Source organism: Falco peregrinus, chromosome 1 (assembly GCF_023634155.1).
Source record: "Falco peregrinus isolate bFalPer1 chromosome 1, bFalPer1.pri, whole genome shotgun sequence".
Taxonomy (NCBI): Eukaryota; Metazoa; Chordata; class Aves; order Falconiformes; family Falconidae; genus Falco; species Falco peregrinus.
In genome coordinates this window covers 104,531,855-104,554,943 of record NC_073721.1, presented here as the reverse complement: position 1 = coordinate 104,554,943, position 23,089 = coordinate 104,531,855, and the positions used below count along the sequence as shown (strand labels likewise).

At 42.3% G+C, this 23,089-nt stretch overlaps 1 protein-coding gene across 1 annotated transcript in view; it reads right to left on the bottom strand.

Moving 5' to 3' along the window:
* Positions 1–23,089, bottom strand: part of MDGA2 (MAM domain containing glycosylphosphatidylinositol anchor 2) — a gene marked incomplete at its 5' end in the record, with an annotated part of 252,942 nt that overhangs the window by 175,679 nt on the left and 54,174 nt on the right. The window contains 2 exons of the mRNA XM_027795564.2: positions 7,245–7,377; positions 11,070–11,266. Coding sequence (XP_027651365.2) covers positions 7,245–7,377; positions 11,070–11,266 — 330 coding nt within the window. The remainder of the gene's footprint in view (positions 1–7,244; positions 7,378–11,069; positions 11,267–23,089) is intronic.

The following is a 23,089-nucleotide window of genomic DNA, read 5'->3' as shown; positions in this document are numbered from 1 at the left end:
GATGGCAATCTGGACACAAAGCCAACATTAGCAGTATCTGCTGGGTAAAAGGGAGTTATCATACAGTGATGCATAAACAAGAACTTAGTTGGGAAACGTATGGAACAAGCCCTGCATTGAACCCCGTGGTTATGAGGTCGGGTGCTGTGGAGTACTCGACATGCCCTGAAGCACTGAACCTCACCGAGAAGGTGGACAGAGGAGGTCAACAGGAACAGCTGAGGTGGAGATGGTATGACTCACAGGCAAAAATTAAGGAGCTAGGCAAGTCATCCAGCAGAAGAGATGGGACAAGGTAACCATCCACAAATACAGAAAATGTTGCCACAAAGGGGAAGAGGATAATTTCTTCATGCCGTGGTGGACAGGACCAGAGCGATGGGCCAGACTGCCTGCCAACCATGGGGCACCTCTGCTGATGGCAGCCAGGTTAAAGGGACATTGGTGGGACAAGGTTTAGATCTAGTGCAGTCTGCCATGCAGAATGGGGTAGACAACCTCCTGGGGTCCTTCCTAGCTTTATTTTCTAATATTGCCTTATGCTATAGCATTAAAACCATCTACCTTCAGTACTCAGCTCTGAGTATACAGCTGCCTGTATTTCTTGTAAGAGGATTTCAAGCCTCTTTAATGCAGGATCACATCTTGCTGTCGCACCCTCTGAGAATGCCAGGGGATGCTAAGAGAAATATTTTTTTTCGAAATGAGATAATTCTATTAACACTGTATTGTCTAAATGAAGGGAAACAAAGCAAGTTTATCGTGACAGACTAATGCATAATGGAGGGATTAAAAGTGAATTAAGCCTCTTTCAATTTGTTTCCCACCACATGCCCCAGACAGAATGCCAGCTTCAGCTGTGATCTGAATGAACTATGTCATGCAGCTGAAAAGTCACGTATTGAAATACTCATCTTTCTTGGTAGAAGTTACTGTTGTGGATTATTTCTGTGTTGGAAGCTGCCAAAACCCATCCTCAATATTACATATTAATAATCACCCACACTAAGCAGTCTGAACTGGCTGCTAATATACATTTTCAGATTAATCTGTGCCATTAAAAATGCTCTGTAGATCAAGATAAAAGTTTTATTTGCTTTTACTCAATTATACTAGAAGAAATATTATAGGAAGCCCAGAATTTCAGTGGCTTTACGGGTAAATATAATGCCTTTTCTCTGATGCTTTGAAACAACAAACTTAAAAGGATCCATTCATGTTGTTATTATTAGATCTGGGCACTCAGATGTGCGATTCAGAGTTAGTTGTATCTAAAGTTACCGTTCCCAGCTCTAAAGGTTAAATGGTGAGTCACATGCAAACTGGTGACAGATTTTGATATCATCTGTCAACAATTAATGTTTGACACAGAGCAGAATTATGCTTGAAATACCATAACCACTGTATTTCTAAAGGAGACTGCGCTTGTTCCTGCTAAGCATCTTCAAAAAGAAGCATCTCCTGACCAACGTAAGGTCCAGGCCAAGGCAAGGGCGATAGGTCTTCAGGGCTTTCATCAGCTCTTACATAGACAATGACATGCTGGGGAGAGAAGACGTTACTGAATTCAAACAACCACTTCCACACCAGTGTTTTGCCTTCTAATGAATCACAGAGCTGTAGAATGATCTCCATCGGCAGGGATCTCTGAAGGCCTTTGGTCAGAGCCCTGCTTGAAGCAATGCTGATTAGATCAGATTGCTCAGGCTTCATCCAGTCAAAGTTTGAGCATCGCCCCCAAGGTGAGCAAACCCAGCTCCTTCAGCCTCCTCCCACACGTCACTTGCTCTAGCTCCAGATCATCTTTGTGGCCTCCACTGGTCTTGCTCTGGTCCATCCATGTCTTTCTTGCACTAGGGAGTCCCAAACTGGACAGTGCAGTCCAGTGCAGTCTCACAAGCACTGAAGAGAGGAGACAGATCACTGCCCTGCACCTGCTGGCTGCAGTCCTGCCAGTACAGCCCTGCTTGCTGTTGGCCTTTTTGGCATGGGCACATTGCTGGGTCATCTTCAGCTTGTCTTCAGGGCAACCCAGCTCCCTTTCTGCAAAGCTGCTTTCTAGCCAGTTGTCCCCAACATGCACTGGTACATTGGGTGGTTGCTTCTCCACAGGGGCAGAACATGGCACTTCCCTCAGCTAATTTCACAACACTCCTGTCTGCCCTTCTCTCCAGCCTGTCAAGACCCCTGTATTGACCACTGCTCCCAGTCTGGTATCTAGGAACTCGCCAAAAGTGCACTGGGTTCCATGGTTTTGGTGTTAATAATGACATTGTACAGTATTGTTCCTGGTTTTGATCCCCAGTGGATGACATGAGCAAGTGACCACCGGTTCTCCATCACGCCACCCTTCAAGCCCAAAGGTCCAGTCGATTTCCCACTAATCATTAGCATCTCACAAGTTTGGCTATAAGGAAATTATAGGAGGTCATATCAAAGGTCTTACTAAAGACAAGGCAAAAGGATGAGAAGGTATAATAGAGGAATCAAGGTGGTGATTCCAAAACACTTGTAAGTGGAAACAGATGAGAAAGTTGTCGGGGAGCTATGCCCATGAGAAGACACAACCTGTACCACTGTGCTCCCCCAACCCAGCAGCTGCCTTTGCTACCAGCTGTCTTCTGTGCTTCTTGCAGTTCTGAACTGTGAGGATTGGAGGAAAAATTTCACTGATTTCAGGAATATAAATACACTAAGAGCTCTAAGAGGGTGAAAAACATCAACGGGGAACAGACACGTGTAAGTGCCATGCACGATCTCTCCGAGGCCTTGGGGAAGAAAGAGGACAGTAGCAACCCCAAGAAAAGCCCAACGGGTAGAGTAGGAGCCAGAATCAGATCAGTCTGATTTCTTCTTGAGTACAGCACGGACACAGTGAGACAACAAAAGTGGGCAGTGCAGACAGAAAGTACGGAGGTCACGACTCAGTGTGACACCCATCCTCACAGCTGCTCCTCTTCCAACAGCATGGATTCAAGCACACACACTGAAAAAGTTGTCAGGATTCCTCCCCTTTGTCAAAATAACCCCTTGATTTTGTTGCAAAGCAGCTGCATTCAGTTTTACAACTCCTGCTTTCATCAACTTACCCAAATTAACATCTATGTGCTGATTTTAAGGGGACTCGGTCTACTAAAAACAAATTAGAGTTGCAAAATTAGTCGCTGTTCTTCCTCACATCTTGACTTCTATTTCTGCTCCTGCCACTCACTAGAAATCTGCCAGCAGGTGAATCACTTCACAGTGTTTCTGCTTCCCTTCAAACTTATCATCTATTTAGATAATAAATTTGCAGAGTAATAGCTGTCTTTAGAAACAAAGTGGGTCTGTGCTCAACAAGTGCCTCTACCTGCTGCTGTACAATATTACTGCTAATTGTCATCTTGGGCTTCAGCATATGCACAGTCACGTGCTTCTGAGATGCTCTCAGTTTCTCTCATTACAAAATCCACTCTGGTTTTTGTATTTTAAATTAGTCTGCACTGGAACAAAGAAATCCGTGTGTCTGAAAAACGATGCCAAAGCACTCTGACTCCCGCAGTACCTACAGATAGACCACGGTGTGTCCAAACTTCAGACCCACGCAGAATAGATGTAATTTATGCACTGCTGTTGAATGAAGGGGGTGTGAGCATTCCTAATTACACCTATGTGTAACACTTCAAACCTGCACCATGCCCAAAGTATACTGATGAATACATGTTCATCTGATGGCATCAGCTTAATCACCTCTAATTATTCAAGGAGAAGCACGCCTTTGGATTGGTTCTATCACTGCAATGGACCGTTACTTTGGCGATGCCACGACACACAGCCAAATAATCAGCAAGACAGAGTGAGCACAGAAAACAAAAAGGTCACAGGGACAAGCTGGCAGGCAGCACTGAACAGAAACCTGAACGACTCATCCGAAGACACACCTGGTGTTCCTCAAATTAGCCTCTCAACCCAGGTGTGTACCAAGGAATAAAGATGTATGAAAGACTCCATGGCACGAACAGCAGCAGCAGAGCACCTGGACCTGCAATGCTCTCCTTGGAACAAGCGTCTACATTCGTGCCCAAGCCACCTATAGCACTCGGTGAGGGAAGGCAGGGAGATTTGAGAGTGCTTGGGAGAAATAGTCAAAAACGAGCGTTCACGCACCTCTGTCGCAGTACCCTCTAACAATATTGGAAGATCGTCAAGCAGACGTTCAACGGGTGACTTGACTATCATACGTGAGAACCTCGGTGGCCCTGGATGGTAGCAAGATACAGTCAGAGCAGGAGGGATTTCCAGGCATACAGGAATAGTGACATTGGGGTTTTTTTCCACATCTGCTGAGCACAGTTCCTCGAGCACAATCTGCCAATGCTCCTTACATGTGACAAATGCTCGTTACAGCATGCACAGTCCTGCTGCGCATCAGTGTGCGGTGGCGATCAATCAGGGCCAGCAGGGAGCCAAGGTGCTCCCTGCAGCACAGCAGCTTCCCAGCCGCCGTGCACGCACCGTGTCCATCAACCAAGGTGAATGGCAAGCCCCCCCACGCAGATGGTCCGCAAACCCTCACAAACCCCGTCTGGCTGCTGGGACAGCTGATGTCCCTGAGCAACCCAAGCTGGAGTGCACATCCACAGCAGTCAAAAACCTTCCTGACTTTGCCCACAAGTCAATCAATCAAAGGCAGCCTGACAAATCATGCAACGGTCCCTGTATCCTGCAAGAAAAGCCTGAACCCAGGCAGCCAAACCGCTGCTGGAACGAGATGGAAACCCACAGCTGCTGAAAGCCTCAGCTATTCTCCTTGGTCAGCTCTCACCAGTGACAGTCAAGTTCAGCAAAAACTTCTCACACCAGTTATGCTTAACAGACCTGGTAAATGCAGAATAGCCAAGCTGCAAGCAATTTTTCATTATGATCACACAATCTACAGCTGAATTTAAACTCAGTTGTAGCCACACTAATTACAGTAAATATCGTGCATGTTTGTCACCTTACAGACACTTCTGTTTGTCTCCCCTTTATTTCCATTAGGTAGGTATCTTCAGTATATGTCTCCAGCTTTAAATTAAAAATAGGTGGACAGGCTAGGAGTGCTCTATACTGAAACGGAGTATCAAGTTCAGGCTCTGATTTTCATTACTTGGGATTTATGCTGGATTATTCTGGATTTACAATTTGTACAACTTCTATGAAGTTACACCAGCTGAAGTCCCACAGAAGAGCTTCTTTATCAGATGATATGACAGCAAATGAGAAAACTTCTGCCTCAGAGTCACCAACACATCAGTCATTGTCTGTAATGAATGGCTGCAGTAATTACATATTTAATCATCTAATCTTGCCCTTGATGATGGTCACAACCAGCTCTTCATGAGACAGTGTCAATCCCTGCAATTCTTCAGGCTTCTTTACTTTGGAAATTACTCCAGAAGAGCAATTCCTCCTTATGTAGCAAGACACCCTTCTCCCAAAATAAAGATGACATTCATAAGGTGGGAATAATTTGTTCTTTTTGCAAAATTAGATCACGATCACCTGTCCTCAGTTCAGAATATTTATGCCATTAGATGTTCCCCCGTTACTGTAATGCAAATAAAGTTCTGTTGCAGACGAGGTCCCACATGAACAGAGACCGTCCTGGCTCCCACAGCAGAACGATCACGCTGACAAATGGGGGCAGTAACAACTCTCATACTCCGCTCTCATGGACAAAGGTGGATGAGTTATTACCGGTGCTGAGAGGAAAGATGCTCCCAACTATCAGCTACATCCCTCCGTGGGCGACAGGCTTTTGTATGAAATCAGAGCAACTAATGAGGGACAAACTTGACATTATGATATTTCTTTTCCTGCCAAAATTAATGAGGGAGTAAATTAAGGGCTTCCAAATAATTTTGCCAGATAACTTTCGGAACTGACTGTAATTCTTCTACTGCCAGTGGCAGCTTTAAACCTGAGGTCTGAATTTCCTTTGCAGTTGGTTGTGTACAGTAATGGTACACACCACAGTTCTTAAGTCCCTGCTGTCAAATCAGAAATTCAGAAAAAGCTGAAGGCAACTCCTTGGAATAAAGCTGTGTGGACAGAAATAGCGTGAAATGTGCAAGTGCAAATACAATTCATAGTTCATTTTAGCCAACCTCAGCACATTAATGACTCAACTGTTTTGTTCACTTGCAATCTGCTTTCAGTGCCCTGAGGCATGTGCTATTAAGGCATAACCCAATGTAATCTAACCTGAAGTCTTCAATTGTTACAAAATTTGTTGCAGAACTGCTCTCCAGAAAACACTTCTCTGAAATTTCTAATTATTTAGAAATCTAAGCTGAGAACTTTACTCTTTGGCATCAGGTTTATAAACCGTTTCAGACACCTCCTCTGCACATCCTGGACACAGAGCCTTTAGGAGAATTTAAATCTGTAATTTCCATCCTCCTGGAAACCAGCACTCCCAATTCCACTTCTTGTGATCAACCACTGGCAAGAGGCTCTCAAAATAAAGAGCAGTGATACAGCCACAAAGAGAGGGAGATATACAACTGACTGTTAGCTTGGTCAGGGGCAAATCCAACCAGAAGAGCAAATGCACAGAAAATGCCATAACGTGGAGACAGGTTGGTCAGAGACTATGGCTAAATGGCTCGTTATCCTCCTGCAAAGCATTCAACACAGCTGCTTGAATATTTTCATTTGAACCAATTAAATCTGAAAGAAAACATTTTTGTATAAATCAATGTAAGAAATGATGTTTAAATCAATGTAAGAATACATGAAATCAATCATATACAATCAATCATTGAAATCAATATAAGAATATGAAAAGGTTGGGTTTTTTTCCTAAAATATGATGTTGCCCAAAAATAATTAGCTTTCAACAAAGCCTTGAGAGATGTAATTGATGTATTTGAGTATTTGGTTTTACTTTATGCCCAGCCTTGACTGATGTGCCCCTTCCTCTTACCTCACTGCAGTATCTTCTCTGAAGTTTACCCGTAACAATGAACCTCCCTGACACTGGGGGGAAATGTGAAACTTGATACAAACCCTAGAGAGCGATAAATTGAGAGCAACAAATCACAACTCTTCAAATCCTAACTTTGGTGAGAAAAAAGAAAGCACCTGAAAATGTCTTCTCCGACTGGCTCCTGAACAGCTCTTACTGCTGTATGCAAACGCTTCAAGCAAGAGAAACCACCGAAACATGAATGACCGTGGGGACATCCAACGGCTGTGGAGGGTCGCTGCTGGAAGCCCACCTGTTTTATTAGAGAGTCGGAAGGACACCATCTTGTCAGGGATGCTGCAGACATTCCTCACCGAGGCGATGCAGCTGTAATTCGCGTAGTCCTGAGGTCGGAGGTTCTTCAGCTTCAGGATCTTTGTTTCTCCCTGCGCGTGCAAGAGAGAGTGTTAGGAAGGGACCGAGGCAGAGGAACAAGCAGGGATGCAGGAAACACTGAGACTGGCTTTCAAGAGGCAAAGGCAAGACGCAGAGGTGGCTCATTAGAAGCAGATGTTGAAGCTGTCCAGAAAACATCTTTTACTTAATTACCTGAAAGAAAGGCAGCTGGCACAACCTAAAACCATAGCCACACTTATATATTAAAGGTAAAAGAAAAGAGCAGTAAGGGAGAAATTGGTTTAACAGAGTCTTGCAAGCCACAGCATTATTCAGGATAATATATCTTAAGGTACAATCTACATGATGAAAAAAATCACAAGGTACAGAAATCCTGCTGTTTTCCTTTGAAAATGAGCTGCTGATGGATTTTATTTTTAGCCAGCAGTGTAAATGATGGAGCAGGGACCTGAACAGGGTATGAAATGAAGGAGTTTCTTCAAACACAATCAAAAGAAAACTCACAAATGTGAGATTTCTGCGGCAGTACTATGTGAAATGGGCACCGCAGAACCAGAAGCTCAGGAGAAAAAGTAAGTTGCTGAAATATGAATGTAAAACCTTACAGCCTTGCTAGGAACAAAAGTAACAAAAAGCCGAAAGGCGAGTTAAACGCAAAATCCTGAGCACGCAGAGATGTCATGGGGCAGTGCAGGGAGGAAGAAAGCATGGGGAGCACAGCAAAACACAGCGGGGTGTCAGGCAGGAGGACGCAACAGCGTGGAGGGCTGCAAAAACATCAAATAAATCTATATGTACTAAAGCCTGCACATTATTCGTTCTGGCATTAAAATAACAAACTTCCTCGGGCTTTCAATCTCCTCCTCCAGCTGCTTGCTTTTAAGTCTTTGCCTGTGTTGACGGTGATAAGCTAAAAATGCATTATGCTTAGACAAGGCTAAGGCAGAAGCCCAGCCCAGGGAGGCAGGCACTCTGAACAGGCGCACAAAGCATCACAAGAGCAAACTTTGGAAAACATCCATTATCAGTGTCCAGTTAAAGTTGAACGACTTTTAACATTACCACAGCTTGAGCAACGTATCTTCTTTTTTGTTCTTTTTTTTAACAATATCATGTGCACCAACTGCCCAGGCTGATATAAGCAAAAACATGGTACTCGGTGAAAATGCATGTACAGAACTAGCAAAAAAAAAAAAAAAAAAGATAATGGCTCGCCAGACAAGAAAAGAAATAGTCGTTGAAATCAAGCTTGGTAGATGTTTGGAGTATTGGAACTGAAGTGCTTTGTATGTGTAATCAGTCCCACAGAAACGATGTGATTAAAATGAAGCACATGCTGATTTAGTGTTTGCAAGACCAAGCCTTTGAAAGGCTGCTCCCAAAGCTAAACACCCTCCTTTCAGAAGAGGTTTATCTGGGCTACAGAAATGCCCGATCCAAGTTAGCAAGAACACAGCGACCAAAGTCACTGAGTTCTGGGAACACAGAGCAGCTACATCCTATGAATTCAATCGTCAGCGCTGGACTCCAAGTTAAACTCACAATGGGAATTCTGGATCATGCCCCCAGAATGCAAAGATTTGTAAAAATTGATATATTTTCTTCATTGGTTTGGATAATTAGTCTAATTGTGCCTAATTGTGTAATTATTGTAAATACAGTATATTTAATCTTGTACTCAGGCTGTGCAATTACAATGTGCAATGAGGATGATGCAACTCTTAGGAAAAAAATTCTGCATCAAGATTTTTGTTTTGAAAAGTTTAGTATTTCAAACACTCCCAACAGATGAGAATGTGTACGCTTGTTAAATTTCTTTCCCCAAGGCACCTAAAATAAGTAACTGACTTTACCGTATTCATTGAAAAACCTGTTCAAAGTTCAAGAATTTAGCTGGATATGCCCAGTTTCCCAGGTGCCTTTATGATTTAATAAAACAAGAAAAACACTGGTAAGAAAAACTTTTTGGGGGGTAAAACACGTGACAAAATTTAATTGTGTTACGACTTGTTTTCATTTAGATTTCATGTCATTTTCAGATTGATAACCTGCCTTCGAAGCACTGAACAAAAAAATGCCACCTTAAATTTGTATCTCTTGATGCTCTGAAATCAAATCCCCTCTATCCCTCTTCACATCAGCTCCTACTGTTTGTTATCTTATCATGAACTGAACCAATTATTCAGAGATCTGCAGTAGGTGTTTATGACTTTTGAACCTTCAATTGTATCTTCTCTTATAAACACATATCAGATCTTGTAGGCACACAGACAAGATACACTAATTCAAGTTGACCTCCAATAAATGTAAAAAGGTTATGGATAAGCTTTCAACTATCAACATAACAACCTGATTTATTCATTAACTCAGCCCAGACTGACATTCTAGGAAGAATGCTCCTAGTAACCTAGAAAAAAAATTTTTTATATATATATATATATATAAATATTGAATCTACTTTCATGTGACACATTTTGTTAGATATATTCTTATTAGATGATAGGGAAGGTAATCATCCACATTTCCATATAGAAATATAAATCAAAAAGTCCCACATCAAGAAAGTCTCTCACTTTTTAATTAAAAAATCTAAAAAATTCAGTTTACACACTTGAGTCCAAGGAAACAAGCCACAGATTTGCTAAACTGTGTCCGTACATGTTAAATTAAAAATAATCTCATCACATTTAGAAGACCAATGACTTGACTATGTAATCTAATTCTCATCTCTGCAAGGTTCCGGGCTACATGTTTCTCAGTAAAATACCAAGCCATGGTAGCAATATAAAGCTGTCAAGTACAATAAAAAGAAAAATTGAAGGTGCTCTCAAACCATTAGCTGAAAATTATTTATGAAAGTTGCAGGTTGCTTTCTGCTATGAAGACCAAATTACCAGGCAGTTTGCACTTCTGTCTTTACTCATTATTGCTTGAGATTTGCCAAACCAATTTTTTCTCCTTTTTCCTTTCTTTTTTTTTTTTTTTTTTTTGGCAGACACCATCACACATTTTTGTTCATAGACAATAGGATATGTCAACTTTTTTACTCTGAGACTGTAAAATGTCCCAACAATAAATTAATCTAATCTAATCTGACAGACTCTTTTGATGGCCCAGTCTGCCTTCATGGCTGTGAGCAAGAGTCAGAAGACTTAAAAAAGCATTCCTTTCCATTTTTGCCACCCTCATCTTTTAAGTGTGTAATTCTGTAACAAAAACTTATATTCAAAGAAATGAAAGGCAGAATAATAACAAAAAAAAAAAAAATCACATAAAAAACCACAACACACGGAGTTGCCATAGAGTTTAGCCTTCTTGAAAAGCTTTTTAGGCTGTAACTCCTGTGCAGAATCACTTTGTATTGTATTGGCGAAGATTAGGAAATAGCAGTCAAATCAGAGGTATGGGCTTGCAGTGCCCAAGCAAAAGGACTTCAGACGGGATCCTGCAGATAGATAGCACTCACTGTGCATCTTCCCATAATTTCCTATTTCATAACTTTACAAAAAAAAACAAAACAAAAAAAAAAAGACATTATTTTATATTAGAAAGTTTCATAATAACACACAGGGGCATTTGTGGCAGGGTGTCGTTATCTGGAGGGCATGCCCACTCACCCACACCACAAACTCAGCGGGGATAAATGCAGGCAGATCCAGTTACAAACAATCTGGTGCAAGTGGCCTAAGGAAGGACCAAAATACTGTTCTTTCATTCCTACCTGGGTAAAGAAGGGCTCATAGATCTCCACTCCTTTATCAGACCCTTGCAGCAGCACCTCTTGGCCGCGCCGCCAGCTGTACCGAACAGGCGGGTTGGAGTTGGCGACGCACCTGAGAAACACCGTTCTCTCATAGTAAAACTGCTCTTTTGCTTCCCCGATGCTCTGGTGGACTGTTACTATTGGATCATCCAGATCTGGAAAAACAGAAAGAACAACTGAGATAAAGTCAGGCTTCAGCCGACTCTATGGCAGTTCTGCACTGGGAAGCACAAGCATTGCCCTGCACACAAGTCAACAGCAAAATACAGGCAATACAGCTTTAAAAACCACAAACGTGCATTTTATGTCTTTTGAAGCAAAAATCAGTTTTAGAGTTTGTTTTCATTTGCACAGCACCTACCAAAACTGGCTCTTCATTTACAACTCAGGCTTCTGGATGTAACAATCAATACATATGTTGTCATGTATGATCATGCCAATCACATTTCTGTTACGTTTCAACTAATACTTAGGTTTCATTTCGTTTTCATCTTTACTGCTTGCTTCTTATCTGTGATTTTAATTTAAATGTCTTTTAGACAAAATAGTTTATAAAGCTTTGGAAATAAATAGACCGACTAATTTGCATTCTAATGGTAGGATCCACTAGAACACAGATCACGTGCATGTAGCTGTTTTCCTTTAAAGCAGCAATTTAATACAGTAACTTAATGCATATTCCCTTATTTTAGTTACATGCATTTAACTTCAGGCAGGTAAATTTATCACAGGCTTTAGAACACACTTCTCTTGATTAAAATACAGATATCGTATAATTACTCCCAGTGCATCAGCTCAAAGAAAAATAGACCCCCACAACAGAATTCACTCATCTTACATAAGGAAGAAATAATGATAGCCTTTGGAATATAAGTACACCTAACTAATTTATTTGGGCTTTATTCCATCAGGAACAAGTAGATTCCTGTTTGCAGGCTGTTACTATTGTTTATTATGAGCTTTCTCTGAAGGAACAAGTACATCAAAGAAAGGGCGGGGGGGGGGGGGGGGGGAAGAAACAAAACAAGAAAAACAATGGCTATGTTTACTAAGTACAAGTATGTGCTTAGTAAGTACACTTAGTAAGACACTCAGCTTCCAAATGACTGGTAAGGAATTTGCTGGTGAACTTCAGGGAGAAGTTGCGCTGCCTGGAGGGCTGGCAGCCAAGGGGAGTTTGCTTCTTTAAATCCAGCCCCTACATTTCAAAGGTACGTCCAGGTTTGGCTCCAAAAGTTACCCACAGAGAGCAGGAACAATTTGCCTAATTAAACATGTACCGATCTGATCTGCAAGCACCCAGCAACACCACATTCCCACGCGCAACTCAGCCTCGACTGAAATAATTTCAGAACCTTATCAGCAGTGCTTCTTCCTTAAAAACAAAATATAGATAAGTAGTGCTTAATTAACTGCTCATCCACAAATTTAACCCTATTTTTGCAAAGCCTTGTGTAAGTAACTACCCAAGTGGCAATCGATCAGATGTATTTGAGCCATGATTCAGAGAAATGCAAAATGAGGTGCTCAAATCTTAGCATGCCTACTGGTGTCAAAGGGAACGCCGTCACACTCCAAGGCGCCCACACGCTTTAGTCCCTTTTCAAAGGTGTTGGAGACAAGGACAGCTGGTTTGGGGAAAGCATCCCCTGCATTTTACTGCTATGTCCCTTCCCCAAGTACCACTCGAACACCACTGCAACCACCACAGCATAATGTGTGAAAGGGACCATCAGCGCAGCAGTTCTTGAACAATCCAGGGGTTTGACAGTGTTTAAAAAATGAAGGTGAGGCAGAGGCATGTGCGATTATTGAAGCAAGCCCCTCATTAACAAACTGAATAGAAACATCCACATTGAAAAGCAGTTTGCACTTAAAAAAATATTCTGTAGATGCTTACGTTTTGATTTGTATAACAAGGGTAAAGTCTGAGAGTCTCTGGATTAATTAGAAACAAAACATGTTCTAAAATTTGGAATAATGCAAGCAATAATACCTTGTAATGGTGCATGGATTTAACGTAAATGTTACCTTCGTTCTACTCTACAAAACATTTAATTTAATATCACAGAAACAAATTATGAAACTGTTGCTCCAAATTAGGATGGCATTTTCTAATGAGGTTTCATTTTTGTTTCAAAGGTTATTTTAAATCGCAGTAGCATTTGAAAAGGGATGAGATTGCCAAAACGTTACATCTTCTACTCATGCACTAGAAAATAAAAAGGAGGAAATTAGCTTGCTTCAATTTCTAGGGCAAAACACCTGTTCTCTGTATTTTGATGAAAAACGGAACATTTCAGACATGAATGCTTTCCAGGGTCTGCTTATTAAAGCACATCCCCAGACCACAAACAAGGATGACTGGCAGCCAAGAGCCTCCAACACTGAGCCGGGGACCACTCACCAAATCTCCCACCCTTAGATGAAGGTGCATCCTCTTGTATCCTCTCAGGTGAAATACGCAGTAAGTCCAAGTTTTGACTTAGCTTCATTTTGATGCTTTGAATTTACTCAAAACTAGACACAATAAAACATTTAAAGCCTAAAACCAGCAGTTAAGGCGACTGTGAGGCCTGCTGCCAGGGTACAGTGGCAATTAACACCCTGACATGAGGTAGGCTGAGGCTGACTGGCCAGAAAACAGCTTTGCAGAAGAAGCCTTGGAGGTCCTGGTGATGAAGCTGAAAAGGAGGTGGCCAACACATCTCAGGCTGCAACAGCAAGAGTATGGCCAGCAGGTCCAGGGAAACGGTCCTTCTCCTCTGCCCCATATCTGTAAGACAGCATCCTGAGCAATCTGTCAGGTCAAGCCACGGACATACTGGAGCAAGTGCAGAGGAGGCCACCGAGATGACTGGAGGGATGGAGCAGGTGCCGTACAGGCAGAGGCTGGGCAAGCTGTGTTTGGCTAGCCTGGAGAAGGTAAGATGAAAGGAAGACCTAATCTCTACCTTCAACCGACTACCAGGAAGTTACAGAGAAGATGAAGGCAAACTCTTCAAAGTGCACAGGAAAAGACCAAGAGCCGACAGGTATAACTTGCACCAAGAGAAATTCCTCCTCATTACAAGTGAAAACAAATGTCCCCGTGCAATGGGACAAGTGCTGAGAGAGGCCGCGGGCTGTCACCCTCGGAGACATTCAAAGCCTGACTGGACACAGCCGTGAGCAATCTGACCTTTTTGGTGAAGCTGGCCCCAGTTTGAGCAGGGGGCTGGACAAGAGGTCCTTTCTGACCTAAATTATTCCATGATACCACGTGCTGTGACGCCGTCACTCGTTTGTGCTCTCTGCCACCTTGCAGCAGGCCCATGCAGCACCCCTCTGACACCGGTGCTCCTCTACAACAGGTAGAACCAGGGACTCTCTTTCTGCACGGCGCTGAACTATGACCCAGGGTGGATTTTGCTAAGAATATAAGGAAACCTCAAAGAAATTTAAGTCGGGAATGCAAATGCAGCAAGCCCTCTGCCAAAGCATTTCATAATGGTCAAATAGTAGAAAACTTGCGCTGCAGAACTTGACTGATGTTTCCATCGGCAGTGCTGGAAAGATCTCGACAGCTGCATCAAAGCAAAAGAAGCAGCGCTAATAGGAGACAAAATAATGCTTGCAATTGTGAGACTTCACTGAAGGCTCAACTGCCTGCCCCGCTACTGGGCAGGGTCAGAGAAATATTTTACTGGATTGTTATGTAAGGCTGCATTTTGCCCAGGCAGCACAAGAGCTGCAAACATAATACAAGTATGCGTCTTTTTAGAATACTGCCGAGGTCTTCTGCAGAGTTATTACAATGGAGGCATGCAACTGCCAAATGCATTGCCCTTAGGAAAACTGTTTTAAAGACACCTGATCTCCATGGCATTCATGACCACTCATGAAAGCTCTCCAGAAGTCCGGTTTCAATGTCTAATTGAATTGTTACTAATCAATATTCAAATTTCCAAATAGACTTTAAAAAAACTCCTTAAAGCTCTATGCATACATGTAAGTATCTGTGGGTGTTTGCTCTTCCCTAGCAGCACTGGAATAGTTGGAGACTCAGCCGTCTGGGAGGGAAGCCCTGGACTTCAGATACTGCACAGAAATTAACCTGGGATGAGGAAAGAGAGGAAATCACTGAAGAGACAGGGAGACCTTACTGTAGTGGAGAAAGATTTAGCATTAGGAAGCTCATCAAGATGAATTTCTGAAGTGCTTTACAAGAGCTAAATAAAAAAAAACCCTAATTTTTTATATTTTGGGTTGATCAAATTATGAAGAGTTAACTGACTAATCATTCTTTAAATTAAACTGAAATCATGGGTATTGCTATATAGTTAGTCTATTAATCAAAATGAAAATAATTACAGAAGTATGTTTTCCAGAGAGGTTTATGCCACCATTAGGTTCAATTTTTCAGTCTTTAATCTTTGAATTGAACCAAACAGTTTCCAAAACCCAGATGGCACAGGCATGCTAAACACTGTATTGGAAGAATTCCCTTCACACATCCCTAAGCTCTGAAACAAACAGAAAACCCTGTTTTTGAACATAAGATGTTCAAAATGGGTCTAATCTCAATGCCCCATGAATTGCACCACGAGGGTCAGGGATGTTGGTGTGGAAGGTGCACAGAAGTGTAGCAGATGCTGTTAATATCCTTGCGATGCTGAATCGCAAAGCACTGGAGGCATCACACTGAGAGCAGGAAACACGGGCCATCTCCTGCAACCCTCACCTGGGCTCCGGGAGACTTTCACACAGACAAACAGAAGAGCAGGATCACAGACTATATTTGCTATAAAATCTTTTTTCAGCTGCTGGGACTACACAGCTTGCTGATTTCATTTGTTAATTAGCTGCCTTTGTCTTCAGATGTTCAAAGCAAGCGATGCTTGGAAGTCAGGATAATAACAAAACACGCATCTGGTAAACTGATTGAAAGTGCTTCATCAAGACACCCAGAAAGGAGACAGCAATGACGCATATATTTAGCCTGCCTAACTCGTAAGTTGTTCTTAAATATAAACGTACAATGTTTTTCATGCTATTTTCCTTACTATAGCCTCCTTGACCTGGCACAAGCTATCATTAATTACGCAGGTTTGGGTTTTTTTGTTTGTTTGCTTTTTGGTTTTTTGTTGTTTGTTTTGTTTGGCTTTTTTTAATAAAGGACTGCTTTGTGGTACTGCATGATATAAAGCAGTTACACATGATTCATAAAATGTGCACAAATTCAACAAATATGTATTTCTTGCAATACTTGTGGAAAGGACAATGAGCTGTCTTGTGTGCCAACCACTACTACCTGCAGTGTGGAGACAAAAGGGCTCCAAACAAGCTGGAAACAGGGAAGTCAAGTTACCTGGAGCTCCAAAAAAGGTATTTTTCTGTCTACAGCCCTTTAAAACAGATTTATTATGCATCTGCAGTGCTGTATTGCATGTGCAGTACAGATACCACAGTAGAAAGCAAGCATCATTTACAAGGCCATATACTATAAGAAAGCACTTGCTCCCACAAGGCTAAGAGTGTGACCCTCCGAGACCCCCGATGAGCTCATATGGATTTCCAGTACCATTTTGGGAAGATCAAACACATGCTAGAAGGCTGTTAACATGCTCAAACACAAAAGGACAAACAGAATGACCTTAGTAATCAACAATACTCTACGCAGCTCGAGACCATTTCTGCCTGCCGTGCTTTATCGAGGGTTGGAGTCATCAACAAGGGATCCAAGAGGAGCACTGTAACAAACACTCGGTGATGTAGTTTTACAGAGGAAATGTTTTCTTTATTCTTTTAATGAGGTTATAAATATACTTGATTGAAACTTGCATAAACTGTTGGTACAATCATATCCTAATGACATCAGGAGGATGGCACAGGGCATACAGCCCTGCAAGAGGGCAGCAACCGTTTGGTTTATCCAAGGACACCAAACGGAGCCAACACCCATTATCTAGGAGACTGAATGAGCAGTGGAGTCCCTGGACAGTAGATACGCTGGCACCGAGGGGTTTGCCTTTACAGCACTAACAGCAGAAAATATGATACTGAATTTCTATATGTATGTGCATGTGCGTACACAAAGACCAGTGGATTTTCCAAATAACGAAGAGTGGGTCACTTGCACAGGGCAATGCACACCTATGAACTCAGGACAGAGGTTAAGAGCGCAAGACCGTACCCTGGCATGGTCTGAAAAAGACACCAGCAAAGACCTCTCAGCATAGTCCTGAAAGAGATGGGACTGCTGGGATCACTGCATGCAGTAAGAGCGAGGATATAATTTTCTTTCATATATGGAATTGGTGACCTGAGTACAGGATCGTAATGTGGTGTCAGCCACTGTTAAGCAACATTAAGAAATTAAAGGGCAAAGAAAAGAGCAACAGAAATGTCCTTACGCACTGGAGAAACTACTTATGACTTTTGCTTGCAGTAAAAGATGTAAAGAGTGAGACGCATTTAATTTCTCAGAAAAGAAGACTTAATGGTAACTTTACCATAGGATGTAAGTACCCCGTGGTGGGAAAACAGCAGGTACAAAAGAGCTCTTTTGGCTACTGGTAATACATACAACAAGCAACAATAATTGGAACCTGAAGGAAGCCAAATTCAGTACTGGAAAGAATCAGACTTATTTTTTTGAAGATAAAGCAGATGAACAGAGGAACAGACTACCTGGGCATATTACTACATCCAGTGTAAGAACAACAGGGGGGGAAAAAACCCAAACTAAAACCAACAAAAAAAACCCAGATAGCAGTGTAAGATAAGAGGTGAAGTTACACTGATGTTGTGATCAATTCTAGTATTAAATTTTATGGGGAAAAAATTTAATTAGAGTAGATTAAAGAATTCCAGATCATTATCATTAAATCAAGTACACTTGAATAACAAAATTGAGTTATTTAAATTGTCTTTTAATTCCACTTGCACTAGACCGTACTGGAGTGTCAGGACACTTTGGTTCCCCACCCTGCCAGACATGGCTCTGAAAAATGTTGATGAACCATGACTACCCCCAAACAAAGCATGTAAGAAAAAAGCATTAAGGGCACTCTCACACTGCAGGCGTTGAAAGGAAAGCTGGGTATCAGGACAGCAGTTTAAAAAAAGCAGTCATGACGTATGACTCCGCTACAGGATTTTCACTTTCCAGTGATTTATCTTCCTCTTACGAACTGAGATTCAGATAGAAGCACGCGGGAGATGGACAGTCTTCAAGCAACACAAATTCTTATCCTAATATATACAATTGCTTGAGGAAAAAGTCTGCAATAACTGCCTGGTTATTATTTTGAGTTGGGTTTTTGTTTAAAGTAACCTTGTTTTTTAATTTTCTTTGTACCTGTAAAGAAGCAGAACGGAAAATTACATTACAAAAGAATGAAAGGATTTAGCAACCAAGCCAGGAGAAACTGGCACTAATACTAAAGGCCACCTGATATGCATGATACATTACTAGGAATAATCATTACAAATAGGATTTTTTAATATGTTAAGTAAGTAATTATTGGTTGCATAATCCCAAACCTAATTAATGCTCACTCCTTCATTTTTTAAACAAAAGAAACTTAATTTTGTGGAGGTAAGGAAGATCAAACTGCATTAAGAAAGTCTAGTACTAGACCACATCCATCTCCAGTCAATGGCTTCAGTAAAATTCTTTCAGAGACTCCTCACAAAGTTCACAAAGACTCCTCCCTGTTAAAAACTATATTCTGAAAATATCGAGCGCAAATAGCGGTCCCACGGAGAGCAGGGGCTCCTCATAACACCCATTGCTCTCCTATTGCCTTCTCCTAGACTTCATATGTTTTGAAATGAGCACAAAACCATTTTACTACAGAAAAAAAATATGTATTTGATAGTCCATTGCTATATAACAGGAAGTGTCAGGTTTCCTCCTCCCCACTCCGTATACGTTCTGCTCTTCCAAGATTCACATTTATTTTCCAGCCTTAAACTCTTTACCATTAAAAATGTCAGCATAGAAATCTCAACAGTGCTCTGCATACTTTCTCACAATCTCTGCTCTTAAAGAAGACCGTATTTTTTCCCAGTTTTACTTGAACAGAATACAAAACACACATTTTAGGGGGAGAGAAATAAAAAGAAAGCCAGGACTAGAGGAAATAAATAATGGTAAGTCGATGATGAAAAAAGGAGGGCATGTAAGAATCTCCTCAGAGGCAAATGAAGATGACAAATCAAACAAAACCACAGCAAAAAGGAAGAGGAAAATGAACCTGTCCAGAATATTTAGTGCCTGCACCTGAACTCGGACAAGTGAAGTCTTTCTGCTAACTTGAAAGAAATTCCGCAGCCAGTCCATTTCAGAAACCCAGGCTAAAATCCCATCCACCTTGGAAGGGACCCTTAGGTGGTCATCTAGTCCACATCTTGCTTCTCTCCATACTGATGGTGCCCATCAATTTTGCATTAACAGCAAAAATTCAAACCAAAACATTATTATAGCATGTAAATGCAGCTGAATCCCAAAAAGCAGCTAAGATTTGCTTCCCCAGGTAATTGCATTTGACTGCCTATCTGCCAAACCTCCCTTCCCCAAAACCTTTTTAGCTTTTTTTAGCAAAATTCCAAATGGGGATTCAGATCCCAAAGGTAATTAACCTTCAGCACATTATATAAAATTGGTGTATGCACGCGGGGAGAAGTGGGCACTGGAGCAAGGCTTAGATTAGCTGAGAGAAACACTGCACTCTCAGCTCACGGTGGTCAGCAGGCACGCAGCGAGCACCCTGAGACCCAGCACCCATGGGTGCCCTCCGCAAAGCCTGTCATCACAGAGCCACTGGGAACACCACGTGGAACAGCGAGCCTTAGGGACAGGGAAGGGAGCTGGAGGTGCGGGGAGAAAGGACACACATATGTAAGAATCTAAGTTTTATTAATTCTGCTACTCTCAAAAATATAACATGTAGTTATGCAGGTGAAGGACCTTGAGCATTTTGGCTGGATGCCTCCTGCAGCCCTCCTGGTAGCCCTGCACATGCCAGGTCCCAGGGCTGAGCCTGTCCCTGCACCTTCTGCTCCTCAGAGAAGTGTTACCAAGGGAAGGGGTGCACTTCTGGTTGTAACCAGACCACCCACACTACATCTCTTCAGAATAGCAGCAAAAGCACATCTCCCAGAGAAGCTGCCTACAAAACAAACATATGCCAGGGAAGTTCTCAGATACATGCGGGTGGCAGAAGGGGGGTATTCCAGTTAGCAATAGCAAATTTGAAAGACATCCTAAGCCATAAACTCGGTGCTTTATATAATCTAGGCCTGTTTCTATTACAGCTCAAATCAGATTCCTATAAACAGACGGAATTTTCAAGCCATTAATACGGTCTATCTTTCCACTCGAGGGATATTTACAGCATCAATTATCTTAAACCTCATCTGACATGTACTCATCTCAGACTGATCTAGCTACAGCTATTATCATGTGTTAGAGACAGTTTTAATTTAGAAAAGAAATAGCATAAAAGGCATTCAAATAACCTTATAGCACTCTTACTAGATATGTTTTTTCAAAGAGGAAAATAAAATCTGCATACACAGCCAGGTAATATTATGGAATTAATACTCTGTAATTAATCATAAGCTTTTTTCTTCAGTTAAAAAAATACTGATGTCAGGAGTATTATATTGAATAAAATCTGTAAGGTACTTCCTCAGTTGCTATTCAGAGCTAATTAAACATCATTGAAATGAGCTCAACATGAAAATAAAAATCTTCCTTGGCTGATCCTAATAGAAATTTTGCATTTCCATTCCTGCATGCATGCATATTTAATCTTCACTTCTTAATTTTAACCAGCAAGGTTGTCAGTATGTATCAGTCAGTTATTTTAGCGTGTTTACTGTAAAAGGTCTGTGTCTTTGGACACCCAGAAACAGCCAGGTGCGTGGGTGTGCTGTGGCTGCTCTTACTCCTGCTGACCAGCACCATTCCTGTGATTCCTTGTATTCTTCTTCTATCCATTATCTCTTTTTTTATGCAAACTGTGTCTGTCAGTGTTCTTGTTAATACATCCCCCCAGTGCCATAGCTGTAGTACCATATGGGTATTATTCTTATGACAAAATTCACCCATAACTGACACAATAACATACACATATTTAAACCAAATGGAAAAATAATCCTAGCTTTGAATCTTTTAAAAACTGCCCCTTTCACAGCATCCCTAACCCAGTAACACCTTTAACAGAACTGCAGACAGAAAAGCGTATCTCAATGCCAGCAGTGAGCAGATGCAGCCACAGCCAAACCCCTGCTCTCATCGGCCAGACTTGGAGCATCCCTCTCAGGCGGGATGACAGTGGGTGATAGCCCAAGTCAGGGTCTCTCCCCGGTGCTCTGTCTCCGAGTCACATTGCAAATGACAGCACATGACAAATGCAACCCAGACAGAGCAGCAAGTCGTCCTCTTTTCTGAAACCACAAGAAATCAGAGCGTGCGAGAACTGTGCATTTCAGCCCGGGTGTCTAGAGGAGACATTGGGAGGGCAAACACCTCTGCACCCCAATGGCAATGGGCTACCAGACACACATTTGGGCCTTTGCAAGTCTCTCCAAAGCTGGTTTTGCACACTCATCCCTGGCACATCAGGATGGGTGCTCCCACCGGCACTCCCCTGCCTGCTGGGTAAGCCGGTGCTTCGGGCTCCTGCTCCAAAGCAAAGCAGAGGTCTTCCCACCTGCCCTGCTGCTGGAGGAGCAGTGTCAGCACAGGCAGGCAAATGGCAACAGTGCAATCTAAACCTCCAGAAGCCCCAAACTCCAAGAAATAGCCCCGAAACAGTGAATGTAAGCGATGGAAAGGCACAGGCAACAACCTGAGAAAGTGGTCCCCAACTTCAGCTACACTGCTGCATTTTCAGCCTCCACTAATTAATTCTAAACAGTTGGGTTTAGTTAAATTACCCAACGGCAAACACAGGCTAACACGGTTCGCATCAGGCAGGGCCAGTTCTGGTGGGTGCTGGTGTGCAGGCAGATGACCCGAGCTAGGCATGGCTTACACCAGCCTGTCTGCACCTCCACAGGTGGTCACAGGGAGCTGTACAGAGGGCTTGGGGGATGCTAGGGTTTGGGGCCAATGAACCCCAATGATGGCATAGGTTTTTTAAATCAGCAAACAAGTTCATACTACTTTTACCGGCCTGCTTCAAATTTTGCACTCAGATGAATGCCCAGGGCTCCTGGGGAGTTCAGTCAGCACGATGCCAGGCTCTCAAGCTCACATTTTCACCTATGGAATGCAGGATCTCCTCGTCCCCAGAAACCTTGAGGGGTTTGACCCTGGCATTCTTAATCAGAACAAGCACTCCTCCTTCAGTTGCCAAATCAGACAGACATCTTTATAGCCACATAAGGCACTATTTTATTTATTTTTTTATATATGCAACTCCATGTACTAGTTAACTCCTCCTGATATAAGCAAAGGCCAGAACCACTAACGGGTGCCTACTGACTTCGCCGCATCTGCCATTGTCTTTTGATAACACTTTAAGAAGACTCTTTTAACCGGGAAGGGATTGTAACATGTTGCTTTCTCAGTGACGGGGAGCTCAACAGGCTGCAAACCCACAACAGCACTTGGGTCTCCACTAAACCCCAGGATCAGCTCATGTTCCTGACGATGGATGCAAAGAAGCATTGCTCCTGACACAGCCCCGCACTGTCCTACCATGCTGGAGCTGCCTCTGCAGGCTGCCCAGGGAGCTTCCAGAAACCAAAAACCTTTGTCCTACCATTGAACCACCTTCTAATTACTTTTTTTTTTTTTTTTTGGTGAGGTTTCTTTGAATTTCTGCAAACAACCGGCACCGGTCCTACACTTACAAATAGACCATAATAAAGTGGGGTTTTTCCCCCTCTCTCCAGAAAATGATGAGTGTCAGGAACACACTGGAACACAAAAAAGACTGACAAAAAATAGTAATATGAGAGTTTGAAACCCCTTTTTT